The sequence below is a fragment of the Etheostoma spectabile genome, chromosome 8 (genome assembly GCF_008692095.1).
Source record: "Etheostoma spectabile isolate EspeVRDwgs_2016 chromosome 8, UIUC_Espe_1.0, whole genome shotgun sequence".
In the NCBI taxonomy this organism is placed as follows: domain Eukaryota; kingdom Metazoa; phylum Chordata; class Actinopteri; order Perciformes; family Percidae; genus Etheostoma; species Etheostoma spectabile.
In genome coordinates, this window is record NC_045740.1 from 8,958,144 (window position 1) to 8,968,487 (window position 10,344).

General features: G+C 38.6%; 1 protein-coding gene across 1 annotated transcript; it reads right to left on the bottom strand.

The window, feature by feature from the left end:
- Window positions 1–2: 2 nt before the first annotated feature.
- On the bottom strand, window positions 3–6,857 carry fam174b (family with sequence similarity 174 member B). The gene is made up of 3 exons (XM_032522837.1): window positions 6,216–6,857; window positions 3,024–3,155; window positions 3–2,153 (listed from the first exon to the last, which is right to left on the bottom strand). The coding sequence occupies exons 1-3, from the start codon at window positions 6,494–6,496 to the stop codon at window positions 2,150–2,152; spliced, it is 417 nt and encodes a 138-aa protein (XP_032378728.1). The 5' UTR covers window positions 6,497–6,857; the 3' UTR covers window positions 3–2,149.
- Between the last annotated feature and the right edge of the window lie 3,487 nt (window positions 6,858–10,344).

Below are 10,344 nucleotides of genomic sequence, written 5' to 3' on the forward strand. Positions count from 1 at the left end.
TGTTTTAAATGTGGGATTGGGGAAATTAGCTACAGTCTTCAAATAGCTACCACAATGCAATGACTTTGATTCATTTTACAACAGGAACTGTCTGTAGCACATGATTCCGTTCTAGTAAAAGTCCAGAATTAGCATCTTTAAATGAGCAGGGTTTTTCCACCATTTCACACACAACTAAAGATAAAATAAAATATGTTGCCAAGATGGAAGAGGATAACTGTACAAGGGGGGACATACTTGCCTGGGTATGACTGAGGGAGCTGCAGCTTTCTGTACATTCAGTGAAAGACTAAAATGAAACATGACTCAATACTGAAATGAACAGTGGTCACATAGTCTGATGGAAAACAGAGGAAATAGCCAGCAGTCTGCTAAAGCACATGTCACAAATATGGTTAAAAGTTGGATTCACATATGATTGAAAAACATTCCCATACACTCCATATGGCTTGTGTATCTAACAGTAAATGTAGTAGTCTTCTATAAATGGCCATAACTTGGTTTGGAACAACAGAAACTACACAGTGTTCTCTTTCTCCTGGAAAGAACATTTTTGTTCAAGTTGAGCATTGCCAGTGTCATTCAGAAACAGCTGCAGCTGCGGGCCATGGTGCACTATCAAATAACAGTTTAGATTAAAGCAGGAGATCACCTCAGCCACTCACATTTGCTGCAGAAACCTATTAGTTGTACTGTTGATAATTTACTGCAGTTACATTCAGAGTGCAGACACACAAGGTTTGTAAACGCCTCTGAAATTTCTCCTGTGTACTTCATGTGAGACTTTCAGTTGATCATTGTGTAATTTGGTATTTGGTCAAACAAATTTGACAAACCAGTAATGATTTTCATTGTCTTTATTAGTAATGTAATACTTATCTAATGGGCCAAATCGTTTGAGGTAAAACCTCTATTTTAAACCCACGTGTCAAAACATTTCCACCAAGATAAGGACAATATTCTTTTTTTAGTTTTTACCAGAATCTGTACTGCACAGAGAAGCAACTCTTCAGGGGGAAAACATCAGTCCTGTTCAAGTCAGACATACTGACAGAGTCAGTGAGCCGTTAATGGAAATTGATGTGGGAGACATTCCATAATACTTTACTAGCTGGTCACATACTATTTCAAACAAGAGAGAACTGATTTTGGGGATTTAAAAAAAAAAAAAAAAAGAGCAACTAGACATTTGGCGACATAATTGTTTTGATTTAGAAAATAAGACACTGGGTGCATGTCCAACATATTAAATACTGAAAAAAACATCACTGCCAACCTGTTGATATTTTTCAGTGGTTACTTGATGCAATGACATTGTAAATTTATTAGCACACCCGATCAAAACAGATTACAGTATTCACATTGATAGCAAATAGATGTATTTCATGAACACCTTACAAATATAACCTGACTATATTACTTGAGATTTTAACCAAATTTGAATCTCAAAAATGGAGAACTTCAGCTGAGATAGCAGCAAAACAGGAACGTCTACAACAACACACGGTAAAAAAATATACGCGTACTCCATTGATAAAGGACAGACTCCCTTCGACAGTATATATGCACAATAAAGTGGTTAGTAGATAGAAATATATTTGGTATGAAAGTTTAGTTAAAAATATCAATAGATTCTTCAGTGTGCATTTTGTTTTTTTACATTTCAATAAAGTAATTCTGCACAATATTTGTTGCATGTTAACATTGTATGCATTAACTGACTGTCTTTCGTTTTAATATGGGAAGATCATAGCTTTGAAAGCAGGCCTTGGTTCCTCCTACTAACTCAGAAAATGTAAAAAAGAAAAGAAAAAAAGAGAGTAATTTCCATGTAATGATGTTTCGAAGACAACTGAACACCAAGTCTTTAACAAGCTGATTACTGAATGACTTTTGAGAAGAAGTCACAATATAAAGCCATCTGATCTTCAACATCAGAAACAATTGTGCAAGTTATTTGTGCCACATGATAGAAGCGTAAGCAAAGCAACAAACAATGATATCCATACGGCTCCAGTCCTTTAAACACAGGTAAAAGCCACGCACAAACAGCATTGCTGAAGACTTGAACAGTGTAAAGATTTAAGAAATCACTTGAGATGTCCCAGGCAGAACAGGAGATATCAAATATTGGTGTCCATGCTGGGATTCACCTGCAAAAAAACATGAAAATTCACAGTGACTTGACTGAATTATAATTTATAGCTGATGTTACGACCCATTTGGTCATCAGGAAATATGTTTTCCTGCAGAGACCTGTCTGACTTGGAAGTCAAGAATGCCATGTAAACAGGACGCCATATCTTCCTTTGAGGAAGTGGTTGTGAGTTAAAGAACAATTGAAAGAACGGAAGGGTGAAACCTAATGTCAACATCAGATTAACTAAAACAATGTTTCTTTAAAATAGTGTTTCTTCAAGAGGAGCAAGCAACAAATACACATACTACCACTATACTCCTTTTTTGTCTGTGTGTTTTATACTGTATCACATTACTTAAAATGTGTGTGTGATTTAATATTAATACTATTAGAGGTCTACTAAAAGCAGTGAGACACTCCGACATCTGCTTTAGTAACACAAGCTGACTAACTGGCGTGCCACCTGGCAACATTTAATAGTCAAAACAGAGTTCTGAGGTGATTTACATAGGTGAATCAAGAGTAAAACATTTTGTGACTACCGTACAATTGTAACAAGTAAGATAAGAAGAGGCATTGAGAAAAAGTAAGACTCGCAAAAACAGGCAAATTCAAAAGTAGTAAGATACGGTAAAGGCTTGTGTTTTTTTTAAATATATATCTCTTTAAGACCATATGATGCATTTCTGTAAAAATAAAAAGGCCAGAGTGTGAATTAGGGACTCGTTTATGTGCCCGAGTTATCACAATGTATATCTCCCCTGTGTCTATAGAGGGATTTATAGATTTCCATCAAATGGGTAGAACATTCTCAATGGGATTAGGCCTGCAATAGTTCTTATTTGGGCAGTATCAACAGGAGAAAAAGAAAAAAAGAACAAACCTGTATTTGACATCAAAGAGGGTTGAGTCATCCTCATCATCGTTCTCCTCATTAAGAGGGGCCATCTCCACACGCTCCGCAGGTGTTGTTATAATGTCATATTTTCTTGTTTTCCTGATTCGTCTACCAGATCTGTGGGAAAACGTTGCCAAACATGAGATGAACACAAGAAATTAAATCTCACCATTTAGGCTGACCGACTGAACCACATCAGCTGTAAACCTATTTTATTCGTTTCCACATGGTGAGAGTTAAATGTTGAGTTCTAAGGACCATGCTCAATGCTTTCCTCAGAATAAATAGTGCTGAAATGATTAATCCAATTGTGACAATTGATTCATCAACCTAAATGCCAAATATTCTGTATAGTTACAGCTTTTCAAATGTGACGATTTTCTGCTTTTTCAGTTTTATATCTTTGCAAAGCATTTTGAAGACAACACACTGGGCTCCGGTAACTTGTGATGGCCATTTTGAAGTTTTTCTGATGTGTTACAGACTAAAAGATCCATTGATTAATCTAGAAAAAAATTATCAACAGATTAATCAGTAATGAAAAACCTCAATTTCAGTCCTAATATGAAATATGATTATAGTAAACCTAATACAGCCTAAAGTCAGTAAATGTGATAAATGAAAAGATGATTTTAAGATCAGAACTGTAAAAAAGATATAGGCTACTTCACACAGGTCACAGACACATAAGGACACAAAAAGCCCAGGTTATATAACACACACACACACACACACACACACACACACACACATTATATATATATATATATATAAAAACCATCAGGTTGCTTCAAGTGGACTAGAATTCCCTGTAGGAACATATGCCTAAAGGCCCTGAAAGGAACTGAAACAACCACATGCTCCTGATCGATTAATTTACCAGGATCACTAAATCGCGACATTTATAGGGTGATATCAGGTAAAATGGGCCATCAGCTAAAATGGGCCATTTAAGGTTGGGGGTCCCAGCCCCTCTGGAATTTAGAGCCAATGACTGCAAAGGATTTCAGACTGTTGTCATAACTGTGCTGACAAGTAACAGGTGATTTGATTGGTTTATGGTTGCTATGGTGGGCGGGGCAATAGTTCAAATCAAGACTGCACCAGAAAGCTGCATGGTAAGTAGCCTGGCATATAAAAAATCTAACTAAACTTTTATAAGGATGAAAAATTATAAAAAACAAACATGCACATAAAAAAAACTGTGCATAATATCTGTCTTGATGGCATCCCCCAGAAATAAGCTGGGTTTGTTTGTATATGAAAATTATTTTTGAAAAAAATGATGTTTTTCCTAGCGGGCCCCAAATTTTCCTTAACCCACTGGTAAAAAGGGCCACATGGTTTCAGCTAAAATGGGCCATCCTCTGTGTCACTCAAAACACACATACCACATGTGTGTGAGGGTGTGTGTGTGTGGCACATACACATTCGCCCACAATCGCACACCAACCAACAACGCACACATGCACGGACACAAACGGTGTTCAGCAGGGCTTGGGCAAAGGCTGCCACACGTTGAAAATGCCCAGGCAGGGTTCCGGGAGACAGGGATGTTCCCACTCAATAAAGACATCCTCCTGAGACTGCTTTTGCCCCAGCAAGACCACCAAAAGGGTGCTACCATCCACTCTACCATCCTCACCACAAGGCCGCAGTCTCTCCAACCCCGCCACTGGACCATGGTCGCCCCTGTTGACCTTGAACCACTCTGCCCGCCAGCCATCAGCTCTGCTCTCTGGACATCAGTCCTCCCCTCCACAGCCAGACCTCAGTCGCCTGCCGATCCACCAGCCAGACCTCAGTCCTCTGCTTCCCTGACAACCCCTGCTACCTGTGGAACCACTGTACTTTTTCCAGATGAGAAGGTGGTGTTTGAGGAGGTTGTGTTGGAGGATGGTACCGGAGGAAGATAATGATATCTTCACCAGTTCACACCACAGGAAGAAACACACTCCCGGATGAGGACCTTCCACCTCCAATATAAAGTAATATTTTACTACTTTCAAACTTGACTTGTACATGACATGTTACACATGCATGCTCACGCAAACATACACATGCACATTCATGCATGCACACACACACACACATACACACAATTAGTCCCTAAATCATATAAAATGTACACAAAATAATTATCCTGTCTTGCAATAACATAGGCTCTTTTTGTCATTTTCTTTTTGTTCAGTCTGTGACATCACTGACTTGATCACAGTGCCACAAAGGAGAGAGCCATCAGAAAACGTATGAAGCCACCCTCATATATCTTTCAAGTGAGGAACACATTGACTATATCACAAAAAAACATCCAGCAAGAAACCAGCAAAGCAAGCCAGCAAGTGCCCGCTCAGCAAGCAACCAAAAGGGAAAAGAAAGCAGAAAAGAAAAGCAAGTCACCTTGCAAAGTTTGCAACACCCACTAAGGATCCTAAGGCTACTGAGGAATGGGTAAAATGTGACCTTGTTCTGCCTGGTTTCACCAAACCTGTGGCGAAGAGAATGGGATCTGTGCTGACGGGGGTTCATTTGCAAAGACTGTGTTTGAAACACCTTTTCATCACATACATACACTATGATATCAATGTTTAATATATCAGTTACCAGTTTTGTATGAATTTTTGTAGTTTGCGCATTTCGTTCAAAATGTGTTCTTCACCACACACACACACACACACACTGATCTGTCACTGATCTGTCACTGATCTGTGCTGTTCCAAAAAATTTAATTGCACATTTGATATGTGAGTTTGTACCCACAATGTGTTTTTAAAGGCACATATGAATATTTGTTTGAAATTGATGATAAATACCATTCCCTTTGCATTTTGACTGGCCGAAACAGCTGGCCCATTTTACCTAGATGCTGGCCCCTTTTACCTGAAACTGCTTATGCAAAAAAAGTTGGCACAGTGGATGTTCAAGAACTATAGGGCCTAAATAATTTATTTTATGACATAATTTCAACACAAAATGATCAAAAACAGTCATTAGTAATCATAAAAACACTTGGAAAGGCATATATAGTATTATATTATTTTCCCAACTGATTTACCAAAAAGTGGCCCAATTTAGCTGATATCACCCTACTGTTATTTCCTGGGACTGTGTCTGTGAGGCTTCTTACTGGCCTTACAGCTAGGCTATAGAACCGTCTAAGAAGCATTACCTGCTTACCTGACCACTTTGATGACTAGGCATGTGATGAGAGCAGCTGTTAACACGCAGATGAAAATAACAATGTTTTTCAGAGTTGGAAGATACGTCATTATAGATGAAATCCGGGATCCCACGGCGGCATCTGTCACATTAGGTGTCAGTTCATCTTGGCTGATGATGGTTGATGATGATGATGTTGAATTTAACTGCGTCGCGGGGGAAGAATGGGTTTGTAGTTCGCCACTGACCAGCCAAAGAGCCGCGATAATAAAAGTTAAAACCAGATTGTATGTCACCATGGTGCTGAAATAAAAAATTAAAGAAAATGCAAGCAGGATGTTCTTTCAGTAGCTTCTCGAAACTAGATGAAATGCGACAGCAGCTGTCACATTACAGAGCATCGGCTTATCACTGTTAGTTTTGGTTATTTACACAATAATGCGAAACGCAAATATCCATCTTTCTCCTCGTGCAAGCGTTTCCAAATGGTGGTCTACTAGGTGGTAACTTGTTTGACTCCAAACGTGTTTCCCTTGACGTGGGTTATAGCAATTCCTTATTGCATTTGGACTGCATGGAGATGAGGATTATCCGCCTCCGGAAGAGCTCCGCAGGCTGGCCTACTGTTCCCGGTGCTGAAGAGGTGGGCTTGTGCTGCATTCAAGGACGCTTCGTACTTTTAAACACAGCTGCTGTCAACAACAAGACATGTTGGCAACTTCAGTCGATTATTTATTTTAGTTAGGCTTATGTTTGATTACTCTTTTAAAGAAAAGTATCATGAAATAGCATTATAATAATAATATTATTAATACCAATAGTACTAATAATATTACCAATTCATTTAGACATCAAGTAGTAGCCTACACCTACACAGCGGCTAAGAACTTTTACTTAAATTAAAAGTAGCAATAGCCAACCACAGTGCAGAAGTATACTGCTCTACAAGCAAACATACTGCATCCAAAATCTTAATTCAGTAAAAGGCATAAACAATTCAATTCAATTCAAATTTAATTATATTTATAGCATCAATTCATAACAAGAGTTATCTCGTGACACTTTACAGATTAGGTCTAGACCACATTCTATAATTTACAAGGACTCCCTCCAGAGCAAGCAACAGTGTGACAGTGGCAAGGAAAAACTCCCTTTTAGGAAGAAACCTCGGACAGACCCAGGCTCTTATAGGCGGTGTCTGACGGGCCGGTTGGGGTCAGAATGAAGAGTGGCAATAACAGTCACAGTAAAAGATAATGGAACAGTAACTAAAAATAGTAGTTTGTAATAGTTCATGGCATAGCAGGGCACTGCAGGGCGTTACAAAGCACAGCAAGCGTAGCAGGATGCAACAGGGCATCACAGGACATGTAGCAGGACCACGTCAACAGCTGCAACCACAATTTTGGGCCTCCTGATCCAAGGAAGACACGATTACGCTTTATCTCCATTAATAGTTCAACTAGACATTGGGTTTACGATCCGCATAGTAGACCAACACTTAATTTACTACTACACAGAATCCAACTGATGGCTAGTGGGTAGGGGACTTAATTGATCTGAAAACTAGGACACCCTGTTTTGGTTCTGACGTCTTTTTTTTTTTTTTCCTGTTCACCGACTTCTGTGTGAGAGCTATTTGATCAAAGCCCACCAGATGGCAGCACGAAATAACAACGGCAGCTTGCATTTTCCTTCAACACCCAGGTCATGTGCAGCACTGACTGGTTTGAGCAGGCCGATCTGGAACAGGAGAGGAAGTGAGGAATACTGTCCACATACATGCACACAAACCCATAGAGTGCCTGTTCATCAGCTATATCTTGATTTTGCTAGGAGTTGTATTAGCCTACTCATTGAAGAGATTATTTCCTTTTCTCTACAAGGGAAGATACAAATCCTAAACTAAAGGGGGTTGTCACATTCCGAGAGGACGGTCTGAACTTTGCCCAGAGAAGCAGCCCTTATTGACCAGAGTGATCAGGTTACATTGTTTGAGAGGAGGGTATGGCAAAGTGAGACTACTGTTTTTGAAACTTGGCTTTTACCACAGTTTTAGTTTTTTCATGCTTCACTTTCAGTTTAGCTGCTATTAAGCGCATACTTGAAAAAGATAATTTTAGTCTACAATACAGTCATGAACTTTAGTCACATCGATTTTCAAACTTGTACTAAACTACACTTGTCCCTTACAAACCCCCTGGACATTTACCATTAATCTCTGCTGTTTGTTAAACATGACCACACCAGTACGTATACAGAATCATTTGTCTTGATAAGTGACAAGCAAACAAAGGAACATGTCCTATTGTTCTTATGTCAACTTATGTCAAGATTATTTGCAATGAAACACGTTTGGTGCGTATTCTTCTAACTGAAATACACAGCTTCTGCAACAGTGTTGAATAGCCGTCATTTTACAAAACAAATTGCTGCATTTCCACCTTCCCATTCTGACAAAGACATGTTTCATGTTAAATGCTGATCTTTGCTGCAGGTTAGTGTGAGTCAGAGTGTGCCTATGTGTCGTTGTAAGTGGTATCATACAATGGTAAATATAAAGGGCCTATATATTAGCTTTCCCTACTGACCACTAACTTAAGTCTCTACTAGCCTACTATGAAATGCCAACCTGTAGATTACATAAATTTACAGTGACCACAGTAAAGTCCTAAAATGACACTGTATCAAATACAGCAGGGAAAAAAACCTTAACCCTCCAAATCAGTTGAACTGTCATTTATGTAGTTTTCCTTTTTTTCTTTTATGCCCACCTTTTAACTATCTCCACAGCAAATGTGAGACTACAGCAGTAGTAAAAATCTGCCTTAAGTGAAACCCAATTGGTTTAGGAGAGGGTTATTATTCACTAAGCTTTGTGTTGCAACAACATGACCAACTAGAGTAGGCCTACCACTAAAAGAGCACAATTTTAGAACATTCAGAATCAGAATCAGCTTTATTGACCAGGTATGAAGAGACATACGAGGAATTTTCCTTTGGAGCATAGTTGCTCACAATGTGCTTACACATTCAAAACAAACAACCCAACAAACAATATACACACTAATATAGACACACTAATATATATACTCTAAACAGAAACAGGTGACTAACAAATATAAAGATTAAACAAACTGCATAGGTCATTTTGGTATCTCAATAGATTTGGTTGGTAAGCAGTTCCCTTTTGAAACCGATCTAACCAGTCAGTCAAGGCTGTGTTCACTTCACTTGTAACATTCGTCTTTGTAATGCACTTGCAGGGACCACTGTTGCTAGGCTGAAGATCTTTTTAGAGAAATCTTCCACTGCAGAGCGCATGCGCTGTAGTGTCAACCATCTCATTGGTCAGTGAATAGGGTGGAGTGCATACCACAGACTCCATAGTCTGTCCAAGAAAGGCTGTGCTGACTGAACAGCCAAAGTTTGCTAAATTTGGTTGTCCTCATTAAACTTTTTTCAAACTTTTTACAGTTAAAATAAATAAGTTCACTCTAATTGATTTTGTCACAAGCAGGGCAGGCATTTATGCTCAGTCATTAGTATCATTCAGAGGAGCCTTAAAGTAGCTTTTGAGTCTGACTTTCAGAAGAATTGTTGTTATTGTATGTAATATACAAATATTAAAAACAAAAAAATTCATCCTGTGCATGGTACTCCAAAAATTGATTTGTGCATGGCCTCAATCACACCCTCATTAGCCTACTGTGAAATGGTGACCATCATATATGATTGTAGTATGATTTCCTGATAGTATACTATCAGGAACTGAGCCTGATGTCTGAAATAGGTTGTGAGCTAAAGCACGTTATTGATCATTTATCGACAGCTCTGCACATACAACATGCGATTTTCTCCATGCAAGGTTTAAAGAAGGGTTGTGTTTCTGAATTAAGACCCAGAGGTTACTACCATGTATAAAACAGGTTATTACACATCAAATATATCTGTGTAATGAGGTAAGTGTAGTCTGAAAACAGGCACACTGGACAAGTGCCAAGAGAAAATGTGTTTTTCTACCCCTTAGCAAACATGTTCCCATATCTTCATATTCACAGTACTATCATTTTGCATCACTGTTGAAAAAATGATATATGTTTTTCTTTAATCGTAACAGTAGGTCACACAAAATAGTTGTTTACAA

Bases quoted from the DNA above. Each gene is read 5' to 3' on its own strand.
- fam174b (XM_032522837.1), bottom strand. From the start codon at position 6,496: ATGGTGACATACAATCTGGTTTTAACTTTTATTATCGCGGCTCTTTGG. The intron at 3,156-6,215 runs GTAAGCAGGTAA...GTTTTCCCACAG, and splicing joins CTAGTCATCAAAGTGGTCAG to ATCTGGTAGACGAATCAGGA.